Source organism: Ambystoma mexicanum, chromosome 2q (assembly GCF_040938575.1).
Source record: "Ambystoma mexicanum isolate Mex_15411 chromosome 2q, UKY_AmexF1_1, whole genome shotgun sequence".
Classification (NCBI taxonomy): domain Eukaryota; kingdom Metazoa; phylum Chordata; class Amphibia; order Caudata; family Ambystomatidae; genus Ambystoma; species Ambystoma mexicanum.
In genome coordinates, this window is record NC_090924.1 from 1,115,959,178 (window position 1) to 1,115,975,169 (window position 15,992).

The following is a 15,992-nucleotide window of genomic DNA, read 5'->3' on the forward strand; positions in this document are numbered from 1 at the left end:
AGCTACTGTCATCCCTCTCCTTAACAAACCTGGTATAGATCCTAACTGTTCTGACGACTTTCTCCCTGTCTCTCTTCTTTCAAACTATGCCAAAATCCTATAGTGAGTAGTATTCAATTGACTCTGTGAGTTTCCTTGATACTCATAATCTTCGGGACCCTCTTCAATCTGGCTTCCAACCTCTGCAAATCTTTCATTTATTTGTATTCTTGTCAACCTCTCGGCTTCCTTCAAAACTTCTTCATACCTTCGCCTCAGACACGTTGAGGTGCCATGGACAGCCGGACCACCTCACCTCTTTACTGTTGGAGTTCGCCAAGGGTCTGCCCTTGGTCCCCTTCTCTTCTTTCTTCAGACTTCAGCTCTTGGTACCTGATCTCATCTTACAGTTTCTCCCATCAACTCTTCGCTGATGACACTCATATCTTCTTCTCCTTTCACCCCCTTTCCAATTAACTGTTATACACATTTTAAACTGTCTCTCTGCATCATCTGGTCATCAAGTAACATTCTCTCACTGCATTGTAACGGACCCATGTCCTCTGCTCTGTTATCAATTTTAAATCCTGTATGCATTTCTGTGCCAACAATGCATTGCTTTCCTGTGATTTTTATGAATAAATAAAACAAGTGCTCCTATAATTCTACTAAGTGACTTAAATCTTCATCTCACATCAGTTTATAGTTCTAACCAATTTCCTCCGATTCTTTTCTCTAATCACTTCCATCAAATAATGGTAACACAATGTATTTCTCTGGCTCCTCACTTGACCTAATATTCTCTACTACCTCCTTATTTTCATCTGCCCCTGGTATGACTTTATATTCCTCTGATCATGTAATATGTTTTTTCTCTTTCACTGTCCCTATTTTGGTTTCCCGGCATATATTTATCTCTCCATTTGTCTGCCACATTATACAAGATGCTTACTCCTCAACCTTTGTTTCCACAATTTGACCCTCATTTCTACGACTTACACTTACATCACTAACAGAGATTTCACATCTTATAAACATATTTGTTTCATTTTAAACAACGAAACATCCAGTATCAATTGAGTTCATTGCACGAAGAAAGGAAGAAAGAGAAAAAATACAGAAATACGAGGAAAGAAAAACACCTGATATAATATCCTTGAAGCCTATTGACCAATGTACACTGTATCTGTAGAAGTCATTAAATGTATCCCATTTTCTTCCATAGTCATCCACTTTGTCTTTATTTTGATTTTTTTAAACTTTCCCTTGCAGACAATAAAATCCAACGATTCACCACATCATCATGGGATGGATTTTTCCATATTGTTTCACAATCTAAATATCTTTTTTTCACAACAATAAGAGCTCTGTATACCCACATTTTCTTAAGAAAGTTAAGCCCGGAACTATAGGCAGTAACCCCAAAACACATGAAATGGGAGTACTAGAAAAGGGGAGTCTAAAAATAATATCCATTGTATCTTACAAATCCTTCCAAAAATGTACCACCTTTTTGTAAAACCAAAGCATATGAACAGTGGTATGCTCCAAATATTTATCTTTCTGTTGATGCTGCATCCTTATCTCTTAACGCTGGCCTTTGTTTATCTCTTAACTGCCTATTTCATCTATTGGAATGGCGGTGGACTTCCAATATTTTTCTATTGACTTAGAAAATGAATTATAGGTCTGATACCTACAAATGTTTAGGATACAACTGATAGTATCCAACCAGAGAAGATCAACACCTGACATGGGGGATATTTCTTGGTGTATTCGTCATGCCCTTATGGGGTAGAAGAGGTTACTTGTGAAATCTTGGAAGATGAAGTAATATTTAGAGTTCATAATAACTATGTCAAAACCTTTGATCATCCTGCCCAGGTATATACCATGAAAATAGATATATCCACCTAATTGCAGAACACTTGGGAAATATCGACATCAGAGGTATTTCTAGTTATCCAGCTGATGGCCGAGGAACAGATACATCTGGGCGATGCCAGTCAGATCAATGAACAGCAACAAAAAATATACAGGTATTAATGGATTTCCAGAGTATCTTCCAGGTTGAATCCTATGATTTTGGGCATACAACTTTACATCCTCAGACAATTCCAATGGACCTTGAAATGACTCACCGGTTTTCACTCACGTCCATGGAATCACTTTGGGAGATCATAAGAAATCTGGAATCTCAAAGCATATTTCGTTCTATACACAGTACCTTTATGAAGCCACTACTTGGGATCCTAAAACAAAATGGACAATAGAGACTTTTTGCTGGCTTGAGGGAGTTGAATAAAGTGGTCCACATGTCAATGTGGCCACTTCCCTATATCGACCAAGGACTGGCACAGATCCAAGGATCAAAAGTGTATTTAGCCCTAGACTTGACAAATGATCATTGCCTTCACCTTCTCGGGGCAACAATTTACTTCAAACCGTACTCCCTTCAAGTGCATAAATTCAAGAAATGAGTTCAAATTTTTCTTCCCAAGGCCATGCATGATCTGAGGCCATCTTAGTTGATACTGGTTTTTGCCTAAAACATCGGAGATACTGCCAGTCCCTTTTCATAAGAAGGTAGTGCCATTTGCTTCTGCACCTGACCTCAATTCAACTACAGAGAGTAGATGATATGTTCACATATGTTAAACCATGTTCCTCTTGAATCCTACTTCTTTAAAGCGGGCTATCCATTGCGTGACACAGCCAATTAACCTGGCCACTAATGTCCACGAATGTCCACCTCCTGTGATGAACACCACCCCAACAAGGCCAAAAAACAAATATATGGAGTTGCTGTTGGTACTCTTGTTCAAAAGAGAATTGCCTGGCATTTCGGTATTGGACTGCCTTTGTGGGTGGGACCAGACTGATATGGAAATGGTTATTTTTTCTCTATGAAAGGTCTAGTGAGCTAAAATGTAGTTGTAGACCTGCCTGAATGGGAAACCTCCAATGGAACAGGATATTTGAACCATGTTCTTTCTCAGCAGAGGGGCTCCCACAATTTTGTATAACCGCCTCCAACAATGTTTGCTGCTACATGTTTTTCTGTTCCTCAGAAATAATGTAACTGCTTGTTCTGTGTGTAAGAGAGGCAGTAGCCCATTTTCCTTCTCCATCCTACTACTCACCTGATTGCTAAAAAATGTGGTATGTTGCATCAGACATCCAACCTGCCACTAATGGTCTCCACCTGTGACCAGCACCACCTCCAACAATGTATGTTTCCCTGCACCCCAAATTGTGTCTGTTCTGTGTGTGTTAGTAGTCATTCTAACAAGCTGGCTCAGCACAAATTACTCCTTTGTCCTACTGCTCATTCAGTGTGCTAAAGAGGGTGGTGTATTGCTTCATACAGGCAATCAACCTGCCACTGATGCCCAATGTCTTTATTGTGTGTGTTACTGCGTTTATTCAAACAAGCTGGCCCAGGACAAATTCAACCACTGTCCTACTGATTGGTCAGTGTGCTCAAGAAGGCGGTGTGTTGCATCAGACTGCCAATAAACCTGCCACAAATACTCACCCCTGCATTCATCACATCCTGTCACAATTTCCCCAGCACCCACAAGTTGTTTTTTTCTGTTTCTCAAACCAATTCAACTGCTTGTTTTGTGTGTGTGTGCACCTGACCATAGCAGGTGGCTTAGCACAAATTCCTTCTTCATCCTCCTGTTCACTCAGTGAGGTCAAGCATGTGGTGCATTCTGTCAAATCACTAATCAACCTCCTACTAATGCCCACCACCTGTGATGAGCACCACATCCAAAAATTTGACTAGCACTCACAATGATATTGAGTCCCTCAAAATAATGTAACTGCTTAGTTCGTGTATGAGTGGGGCCATTCAAAGAAGCCGGCCCGGTTCAAATTCCTCCTCCATGTTATTTCTCACTCAAGCAGGCAGGTTGCGAGTTGCCACTCACAGCCAATCAACATGCCACTAATGCCCAACACCTATCACCACTTCAACTGCTGTTCTACAGCACCCCCACTTTTTATGTGCTAACTAAGTTGTGGCAAACAAATTCAATTCCGCAGCTTGTGCATAAGTGTGTGGTCAACCAGGCAGCCCTGGCCAGTGCATATACACAAAGCAAAATGATTGCAGTGCCTGACAGAGAAAGCACAATCTCTCACTGCTCCCACAGTATGCTCAAGCAGTTGGGGAGTTCTATCATGCCCACCATCTGTGATCAGAACCACCTCCACCGAATATTTCCAGCAAGCTCATTCTTTCTGTTCCCTGAAAACAAATGTTCTGCTTCTTTTGTGTGTGAGTGTGCATATTCAAGCTGGCACTTCATAAATTCCTCCTCGGCCATACTACTTACTCAATGTGTTCAAGCGTGTGGAATCACCCTGTCATCCAAAATGACCGAGAATAAAAGAGTCAATAGAAGATTTGGCCACATTTCGGCTGTTCAAAAATGCCAAACAGCAGAACATTTCAACCAAATCCCCATTCGGTGGCGGGGGCTACCGGGGTGTCCCCCGCACCCTTGTTCACTATATTGTGAGCATTGGTTTTGGGGGTGTGCCCTGCAGCTGATTCCAAAAAGTAAAAACAAAATAATGGAATGGACCCTGGCGTGCCGTTCACGATCACAGAAGTGAAAGGAAACAGGGATTGCAGGGACACAACGCATTGGCGTCAAACAGCAAAGTGTGCCATCTCAAGGTAAGTAGGGGGGTGCGGGTGGAGGCCAAGTCATAAATGTTTAGGGGAGAAAAGGCTGAAGGTTATTTTTGAAAAATAATCTTCTATCTTTTCTTCCTTGACATTTACGAAACAGGCTTTTAACCCAGATCTGTGTCTTGTGTCACCCTAAAATGTAACAAGCCACTAATGACCATTACCTGTGACCAGCACCACCTCCAACAATTTCCCCAATTTAACAATTCAAATGTTTGTTCTGTATGTGAGTGTGCCCATTCATACAAATTGACCCACTGCAAATTCCTCCTCTATCATACTGCTCATTCAGTGTGCTCAAGTTAGCATGTGGTTTGTTTTGCCAGAGAGCTAAACCCTCATTTATTGCCCACCACCTATCACCACACCCAGCAACCTTTACAGCACGACCACAATGTTTTCTGCTCCCCTTGTGGCAAATACATTCAATTCAAACGCCTGTGTGTCGTCTTTTATCCAATTAAGCAACCCTGGCCTGTGCATTTATGCAAAGTAAATTTCTGAGTGAAAACTCTCAAATACAATTGCAAAAGCTAGGCTGACTTTCTGTAAAAAGAGGAATGCTTTTAAATGATGCTTGCAAATAAGATACATATATTCTGTTCAGCACTGCCTAAATCGCCCAACCCACAGTATGTCCTAGAAAATTAAATGCACACAATGCAAGTATGTTTTGTTTCAAAGTCCACAGGCACAGGCAATATAAACATACTTTTGCAGACGAAATGGTGACATGGTTTACAGGCAGCCAGTATGAAACTAGATTGTTACAGCCTCAATATAGGCATATATCTGGCACAGCCAGAATAAGTGTGTCCTCATAATGGGTATTCTGGGATATTATGGTCACAACCAGCATGGAAATGGTGTCTTAAGGTGGCAATGCAGGCATATGTTGTGGACACAGGCATCATGGCATATATTTATCAGTGGTTACTGCTTGCATTATAAATTGGGGGTACAGGCACATTAACATGTGTTATACAGTGGCAGAAAGTGCTGGTATATACGGTGACAAAAGGTCCCATAAAGATGTGCTTTAAAAGACCTTTCAGGTATATAGTGTGAGCAGAGGTTTCATGTACATGTTCTATACGCTGGTGGTCTGGCCTACATTGTGGCACAGACACATTGAAATCGTTTTACTTTAACAATGCTGGAATACATTGTGAGCACATGCATCATGTATTTTAGAGGGACAATCCTGGCATATAACTATGGTGCATGCATCATTAATGTGTGATGTAAAATTATCCTGTTTCCATTTGTGACCTAGCATCTGTTGGATTCTTTCATGATTTATCCTCCGGACCAATTGCAATCACACATGATTCTTTCCTAAAATAGTGCTTCTAAGCGTACAAATACAAACTTTTTAGAATTCTTTTTCTCAGGGGGGAACCCAACTACTGCACTGTCCTACGGTGTTTGCCAATTGTAGGGGAATATTAACACCAGTCCATTCAGCCACCACCACACATTTGGGCTAATCAGGCAAGGTGGCTGCACCTCTGATGGCCAAGCAGTTGCAGTGGTTACACCTCTGATGGCCACACTGCTTCGGTGAGCAACACATTACCGTTTATTGAATGTATTCAATTGGTTGCATTCCCCAGGCAGCTGCGCTGCATGGTTTTGCAGTGTGGACACATTGAAGTAATAACTGTGAGATAGGGCTTCAGAAACAACATCAAACCTTGAATTCTGACTGCATTTGAGGAGTATAACACATTTCTGTGTGTGCTGAAGGAGAAATAAAACATGGCCACACTTCTCAATATTAGGGCTGTGTGTTCTGTCTCGTACAGAGGGGTTCATGGGTGTCTACAGTTTATCTTAAAGTACAGTTCATGTTTGTTCATGTTTTGAAATTAATCAAGAAAAGCAAATCTGTAGTCATGGAATGCTTTTACATTTCAAATATACATAGGCAATAGCCTGAATCGGCAGTTCATACATTTAGTGTACTCACTTATCATAGTAACTTTATAGGTTTCATAATGAGGGAATATATATTGCTTAGGCAGTAACATTATTAAACGTACACAATGGTATCACCTGCTGAGGCAGCACCTGTGTTGTTTGCTGTGAAAGCAATGAAATGTTCACTGCTTTCGTTCTAGCACATTCACGTCCTATAGTAAGTCACAAATATGCCATTTTCATGAGTCACACGAGGATCTCACCCGCTCTCCTCCGCTTCCCCTCATCTATTGAGTTAGACCATGTTGACAACGATATTTATCAAATCCAGCACCTGTCACCTTTTCAGTGAGAGGGCCAATGGCATTCATTTCCTATTGCATAACACAGGTTATCCCTCTGTGCATTTAGGTATAATGCTCCAGGCGTATCCAACATACAGTATCTGTGCTGGAAATGCATATATTCCCTGCCTCTTAGCACACTTATACTGACCTCAGCTCTCCCATTCTTTTCGGTCCACTCTTCTGCATGTGAATGTGCCAATGAATGTGCTGTGTGGCATTGTGGTACATGCCCTCCATCTCTTGAGAAACAGCGCAAATAATAATAATTTAGCATTTATATAGCGCTACAAATGCACAGGTAATTTGAGAGGTGCTTATTATTACCCACAGTATGTGGTGCTCATTTATCGACCTCCGAAAGATGAAAGGCTCCGTTTGGCCCTGCCAGGATTCGCCCTGCGTCGGCAGGCTCTGCACGGATGTCAAAGCGAGCGCTCTACTCGCTGTGCTATCTGAGCGGCTGCCCCCCACTTTCAACATCAGGAATCAGAAAAGGTGAGCTACATGTTTGTGTGATGGCATTGACAAGGCGTGTGCTGTTACTGCATATGAATGCACTGTGATGGAAACCAGTGATTTATGTATTGGTGTCAAAGTCATACAGTGGTGCTTTAACAACACCTTTTTGTGTATATGTATAGTATGTACACAGGGTGAAAACAAAATCGCGAATACAAATACAAACTATGCTAACACCAATAAGACCATTCACAGAACATCTGCAGTATAATGGGTATCATGGCTATGAAGCAAAACCTAACATCGACATTACGAACAGCAGCTGGAATTGGTTAAATCCAAGAAACCCATTTATGAAAGGAATAGCTCGTTGATTATGTCTAGCTGGGTTCACACTCTGGTATATAAATTGTAACTACTCAGAAGTGTAAATGCAGAGGGATTGCAGGTTTGGTTGGGTGCATGCCAAACAATGGTAAAGAACTAAGAAAGTACTTTATGGAAAATATTTTTGGAAGATACTTCTACAGACTGTTGGATTATTAAATTGATGGACACACTGCAGCTGACAATAATATGCGAGTCCATCTAGTGAAAATACATGTGCAAATACGGAAACATCGTTTTGTGGGTTTAACAAAGAAAGGGACATTATTTAGATTTGAATCAGGCCCGTTTTCTCTTACCATTAACAGCCCGCTCGATGGCATTCCATGAACATAACACACAGTACTGACACATGAATGATGTCAAATTATTGTGGCTGCTATAATTATGGGCAATGGTAGTCACCATATCCTAAACTCAGGCATGGCTTATATTTAAAGTATGCCACTTCTGGCAATATAGAAACTCTCGTAATTGTGTAGTTTGGTAACATAGCTGCATATCTTAAATGCCGCCCCTGTGCTGTAAAGACTTCCCACAGGGCACCTGTGATATCTGAGTCTGCTCTGTGCCACTGGAGAGCAGGTGCTGCAGAGCAGGCTAGTGGGTCACATGTGAAAGGATGACGAAAAAAGCAGGGTTTTCAGAACAAAGAGCCGCACATTGACCATACATTAAATAAACATTTCTAAAGGTAATGTTCATGATTCAACTCTTGTCAGACAATACATCTATTCACTTACGATAATTATGTATACTACTAGACTAATTAGTCCCAGGACGAAGAACATTAGAGAAATCAAATTTGTTTTTTCTTCTCTTTTTCTGCCATCAGTGTCCTTGAACGCCTATTAATGAAAACAAGTAATGATTAATACTGGGAGATTATTTTTCATACTGCAGTTACATACACATTAATGGTCTCTGATTATTTTATTTTTTTAAAAGCAGTGTATAGAACGATGTCAAGGTACCATATATAATACTCATTTAATGGCATTTACAACACAAAAAATAGCCATATTTATTTATCAATATTAGATTTCCTATGCAAAAAAAGGAAGAAAATTGGTTTGCCTTCCCATTTTTCTGGCGTAGTCTTTAGGCAGACTTTTCAACAATGACCTGGCAACATTTTGCATAACCTCCGCTTACCGAAACGGTGATGTGCTCCTTCACTCATTTGCATAAAGAAATAGTGCGGCACCCAAGAATCGTACATACTGAAATTCAGAATTACTTTCGATGTGGCAAAACTTAAAACATGGAGGTTATTAATAATTTGGCCAAATAAGACTGTAGGCACTTTAATTTAAATATCGTTCTAACAAATCACATAAAGAGGAAAGATATGCATACTTATGTATTTGTATTTTGTTTTTTAGTTTTCTTTACATATATCGCATTATGCCAAATCGCTGTACAGTAAAAACGGTACATCAAAAGTCAGCATGGGAAAATACCAATAAAGTCATCATGAGAAAATAAAGTGTTCTTTAAAGGCGGATTAGAAACAAAGAAAGAGAGCAAAGGGCCAGTGAGAGGGCATTCCAACGGAGTGGGGCTAAGAGAACAAAGGAACGGAAGCAAGTCTGGGCACAGATGGCGAGAGACGGTAGGAAGAAAGAGAGATGGTGAGCTCAGAGAGCAAGACATAGACTAGAACGAGAGCAGCAAAGAAAGATAAGGAGGAGAAAGTTCATGGAGAGATTTAAAAACCCGCCATAGCAATTTAAACTTAAGACAGGTATGGAAAGGGATCCAGCGCAGAGAGGAATGGGCAGGTGAGATAGAGTCGCGGGCGGAAAAAGAAAATAGGAGAAGGGTCGAGAATTATAGATCATTTGTTAGATCATTCGGAAACTTCCAGGCCTAAGAATGACTACTCTATTCCCTTGTTTTCTTCCTGCCTTAAAGCACTTTGAAGCACTCCACTTGTCTATCAGTGCTGTACAAATAAACAAACAATTACAATAGAGTTGAGTGGGGAAGCATGGGAGACAGGAAGACCAAAGATCGGAGAGGAACAGCAGAAGAGCAGAGGGAAAATAAGAGGGGAAATTAGAGGTTTGGTAGCATTGAAGGTAAGAAACGGGCACACTTTGCAAATAATAAAGAGGTGGTCTCTACAGTAGCGAGAAAGAGAGGAAATGGAAAAAGAAAAAGAAAGAGAAGAGTCAAAGTGGACGGAAAATAAATAGATGCTGAGGGAAGAGAGGTTTGTAGAGGAGGCGGGAGAAAATAGAACGTCAGATTTGGAGGAGTTAAGTGCCAAGTAGTGTTCAGCCATCCAAGATGTTATGTTTGGGGATCATGTCATTCTCTGGAGAGGAGTGGCATGCATTCATATTGATACTGTGCATCTCAGTTTTACAATAGCACGTTTATATTGCATTTCATCATCCGTTGGTTCTAGGTCTCACACATGCAGAACACATGTCTACTGAAGAACGAGGGTGAATCCAACAAACCACCAGATGCACTGTTACTTTAAGTTGGGATTTCAAAGACAGATGATACATAGATTTCTACTTACCCCAATGATCTTTCCAAACAGTACAGAAAAGCAAGCCCAAATGCCCCCAGCGATTGCAGAAGCGATCACCACCAAAAAAAGGAAAAACCATTCAGGCCTGTTCCAACGCAGAACCTTTGTGAAAGGAACATTGGGAAGTTCTTCAATCTCCTGTAATAGAAACAGATACAAAAACCATCTTTAAAATAGAAAACAAAAAATAAAGTAGGCAAACAACATTTTTTAAAGTTTGTGATCAATCAATAGCGCCACGATGCCTCTGGGCTGCATGTGCGCTAAACAAATGCGAATAAATAAATAAATAAATAAATAATCAACTCTCTTAGTATTAGAGAAGAGATGCATGCCCATGATACAGAATGGAAACCCGGTAACTTGGCAGTCAGACATTCATGAATGGGCCATTTCATCATTTGCTCCAAGTCATGCCTCACACCAACAAAGAAAACTGATTAGGCAAACTTCTGGTGTTCAGATGCCGGTGCACCACTGCCCAAGGGAGCAGAGGTACCGCATGAGGATGATCATCTAGTAGGGCATCAGGGCCACAGAGAGTGGTGTAAAGATTATGTATCGCTGGAGCAGTAGCATGGCTCATGAGTGCAGACCTGGCTTATATTTTTTATTTAACATAGACAGGGAAAGCATTTAGCTTTTTCTCAAGCCACGGGGCACTTAACATAGCACTGCCCACATGCACTCCACTTCATAGGGAGGGTGCAGCACATTATTTTGTATACACCGCAATGCTCCACACTCAAACACAACTCAGAACAAACATGGTGACACTATATTTTTTAACCCCTCGGTTGCACAACAAGATAGCAGAAAAGACTTGACACCACATACCTGCATGCATCACACTTCATAAAGAATACACATCACCATGAGTGTCAAACTTGCCCGGAGTCCAGCGCATGGCACCGGGCTAAAAAGCTGCGCAATGCAACTAGTACATTCTCATTATCTGGCACAGCAGCACATACACGCATATACACACAGCTCACCACTTTTCCCTTTTTTTTGCACAACACTGCAGCTCACTATGTTTTAATATTTTACACCAGATGAGCATGTGCATTTTTTATAGGTTTAGAACACAAAGTGTGAAACATATGGCGGCATATTATAAAGTCTTGTGTGTGTAGGGATGCTAGCTGTTAGGAGCGGAAGCTCTGCCATTTTTAAATAAGCCTTAAGTAGAGGCAAAAGCTGCCATTGTAGTGCATTAGGTCACAGTTGTCAGAAGGAAGCACAGGATTGAATTTTGTCTCTCCATGCAAACAGACTGAGTGTCCAAGGGCAGGCAAGGAGGGGTGTGAAGTAATTGACAGCTCTTTATTGAAAGGGAAGAATTTTTCATGGGAAGAATGCATGATCCCAGACAACAAGTACGGCCTGATCTGATATTGAAGGAATACTTGATATTTGTTAAGGCACCAGCGCGCGTTACAATGTGGGCACAGTAATTAATATACTGAATAATTTGCAGAAATTAACTGACATTTTGGTCCAAGAACAGTGATCAGCAGTAGACCTGTCATGTTTTTCTAGGAGACCATTCATCGCAGGAAGAGTGCTAGAAGGCAGTGTACCAGGGATGGCATCATGTAACAATATAGGGAGCTACACAGCAAATAGAAGCAGGCGGTGGGAACAAGGAATCAATAGAGGATGTGTTTGCTATGTTGCTTCGATGCCTCTTGACCCATTTCGTTAGTGCATTGTAGCCTAATGGTACAATAGAAATGAAGCACTTTATTGAATTGTTTTCCTGAAATAGGATTGGTGCATATTTTGGGCTAATCAATGGGGGTGGATGACTATGTGGGGGGAGGGTGGCCATCTTTTCATGACGAGATGGAAACCGCCAGTAGTTTTTCAACAATTTGTAGAGATGTTTAGGAGGCTGGTGACGACCAGCCAATCACCTTGCTCAGATGATATTTTTGTTACACTTACATTAACATATGCCAATGTTCTTATTGTGGTTATAAAATGTTGGGCCCACAAGGGCGGTTCGAAATTGACTTGTTTTATGCATCTTCCCAGCGGCAGTGTACCAATACATTTTGTGTTTTTCCTGCATGGGGTGCATTCTTTCTTGAGTTTTTTGTGGATTGCTTGTTTCCTTGTTTGTGTTCCCGAGTTGGGAGCACGTAGCTATACAGTGGTTTTGACAAATAAACCATGCATGCGTAAGCACTCGTAATGAATCACTGTGCTTGTATGCGCCACGCCCAATTTGGCACACACAACATGCACCATCAATGCACAAATTTAAAGGATGTCAGGAGGATCGAATGGCTGCTGACTGTACCCTCCCCTAGGGGAAGAACCTGGGCCACTTTAATGTGTGTGAAGAGGGCAGAGGCTAAATGGTGATAGGGTCTTCCTGGCATGGTGTAGTCTGTGCCACGGCATATAGTGCAACAAAAATAATTTAGATGCAATTTCAAAAAATGTCATCAAGGGATTGACAATGATTACAAAGTCATGACTTTCCAATTTGTTTTTGTAATGTGCCATCATTATCATGTACACTAAGGTAGACTTGCTGGTATTGATGTTTGGATAGCACTCACATCCCACTGAGCCAACACATTTTACTATGCTATGTATTACAATGTTTTTCACTGGTTTTTCCAATTTGACTATTTATATGCGTATCTCTTGTGTCTTCCTTCTAAAAACTATAACCCAGTGAACATTGCAAAATGTTGCATCACAAATGGTCCTGGTTTGACATTAAAACATGTACAATATATTGTATCGATAGCAACTATGTAATGATAGAGAATTTCAAACATAAACTTTGTGAAGTCAAATATTTCACCAATTCAGAAAGAATATTTCAACCTGACAAGGATCATGAAATGTATTGCTACAAATGCTTATTGTGAATATTTCCCCCACCGTTGCTGTTACACTTTAGTTCCGTGATTGATTTTGCATCTCTACCAACTTAGAGTGTTTACCAATTGTGAGTAGTCGTTGCTAAAGCAATATAACAATGCACATCATTAGGTTTGACATAACTTTATTATAGTGATATTTAGATGATGAAGAGAATGTTTGGATTGGCTCCCAATCTCCATGGTAAACACTTTCAGAAAATATGTGTTTAGGCCAGAATGAAGATTAGTGAATTTAGTGCATGTTTGTTTTAAGACCAGAAAGTACAAATCTGCATGGTTGCATAGTAATGGAGATTCTTGTATGTTTTTGCACCTTTGACAACATGTGTCCCTGAGTGCTGATGGAATTGATGCAAAGAGCGAAATTCAATTGGCGTTTCCTGTGAAAATAATGCATTCTCAAAGTATTGGCTTTTGCAGCACCAGGCTGCTGGAAAAATGAGATGCTGCATATCATGATGGCATGCAGCAGTGGCTTATGATATGTCTGCTGGTGTAAAGCAGTACCAAATCATTCCCAAAGCGAAAGGGATATTACAGATGTGTGCTTTGTGAGAAGATATGTTAGGCTCAAATGAGAAGATAATTTTCCACTTGGATTCATGGATTGATATCCTAGTTCCTAATCCACAAAGGGGGGGCTGTTAAACTGATTTGACCACTGTCCCCAAACACATCAAAACATATGCTGGCAGTTGTTAATCGCAAACCACTTAAGCAGAAAAGCAACCAACATATACTGTTATAGTAATAATACTGTGGTGTTTTAGGTAGTACACTGTCATCAGAAATCCAGAGCACCTGGAAACTGATGCCACTTATTGGCAACATTATTACTGACAATGTGGTACTTGACTTTGCCAGCTAGACGTTTGGGGGAGTGAAGGTCTGTGCGGGACCAACTGGAGTATTGAACCCTTACAGCTCCCTAGGTGAGCAGGTTGGACTTGAGCTACCTTCCAGACTGCTTTGCCACAACTTTGCTACAATAGCTTTATGTTTACTGTTAAATGCACAATGTACACCTACATAGAGGTTGTAAAGATAGTGCTATAATCACATGTCCGATGCCTTATTTCAATGAATAGTTTATTTATTTGGTAGCATGATAAATAATACACTAAAATATGTGTGTCTGACTTCCGCTGGTGTCACACTCGAAATCTAATGACACCCTTGCATGGCCTACCAATAGATTCAGGTGTGTGGAATGAACAATTAAATCAAATGAGGTTATGCTCATTACTAAACAATTAGACATATTGAGATCAGAGCACATATTATTGGTTAAGTCCTATTTATTAGAGTTTCTATATGAAGTTGCAAGATGCGGCTCAGTTATATTGAGCCTCCTCCCTTATAACTAAGCCACATGTTCAATCTAAGTGTATGAAATGTATCACAGTAATTATGAGTGCATCCTTTAGCATCACTAGTATATGTCTCTCATTAGAGAACCATTTAATTTCTCTGTACCCTTCACACTACTTTTTATGTTCGTAGAACCTAAATAAGTTTTGTCATTCATCTTTGTGATTTGTGCTTACATACTTAAATAGATTTGTATTAACCCTGTGGTACCATCTTTTAACAGCCCCAGCAGGTCTGCAACGTAAATCAGGCAAGTGAATGACTATGGTGCCAAGCGATCACAGTGATGAACACACTGGAACAGTGCACTATGATTTATAAAGAAGGCTTTTTTTGCATTTGATCTGGAGTTTACACATGTATGCAGGTGTGTGTGAGCAACATTCAAATATGTAAGATTACTATTTCGATGTTCACTCCAGACACAAATTAAATGTTGGTTCTAAGACATTTCTCGAAGGGGCTATCATGCTTTTGAGTCTTCTTGACATAACTGCCAGTATCAAGTCAGGTTTACTTTATTGCGACATAGCGACTGTAGAGAATAATCCATCCCAGCAGTGACCTTACGTGATTATATATATAGTCAAAGAAAAACACTTTATTTGAGTTTCAGTTACGGTAAGAAACCTACTGCAATTAAAACCCTGAAATTCAACGCATTCAGTAACTCAGGACTGGCTTAACTCGGCATGTTCCAGATGATCTCCCGTATGACAATATATCCCCCATAAAGCAATATTTTTATGGCATTGTGAATCCCTTCTCTTAGAATAAATCTGTCCTCTTGGGCTTTGCAACAGGAAAGCACTGAGTTAAACCAGTCCTGAGTTCCCCAATGATTTGAATTTCATTTTTTTTTAATGATAAGTTTCTTACCTTAACTGATCATTAACTAAAGCTTTTTCATTGAATGTCAAGGGTTTTGTTAATCCAAAGATTTTTTTCCAAACCACTGTCCATGTCCTTCGTTCATGTCCACCGTCCATGACCACCGTCCATTTCAAAACACTACCAGACCACTAGACATGGCATTTGGCCATGGCCAGTTCATGTCCACCGTCCATGACCACCGTCCATTTCAAAACACTACCAGACCACTAGACATGGCATTTGGCCATGGCCAGTGTGCATGGCCTTTGGACGCACACCCACTTTATTTTTTAAATTACTACCTGGTCACTAGATATGGCCTTCAGCCATGCCCACGCTGTATTTTAGAACACTACCAGACCACTAGCCATGGCCTTCAGCCATGCCCACTTTTGGAACACTACCAGACAACTGGTTCATTACCTGGTCACTAACCATGGCCTCTGGCCATGGGGAGTAGAACACTACCAGACAACAAGCCGTGCCTTCTA

General features: G+C 40.6%; 1 protein-coding gene across 1 annotated transcript in view; it reads right to left on the bottom strand.

The window, feature by feature from the left end:
• LOC138568836 (ATP-dependent translocase ABCB1-like) overlaps positions 1 to 15,992 on the bottom strand; it is a 615,126-nt gene that overhangs the window by 256,041 nt on the left and 343,093 nt on the right. The window contains exons 11-12 of the mRNA XM_069646608.1: positions 10,340 to 10,489; positions 8,547 to 8,651 (exon numbers count right to left, since the gene is read on the bottom strand). Coding sequence (XP_069502709.1) covers positions 8,547 to 8,651; positions 10,340 to 10,489 — 255 coding nt within the window. The remainder of the gene's footprint in view (positions 1 to 8,546; positions 8,652 to 10,339; positions 10,490 to 15,992) is intronic.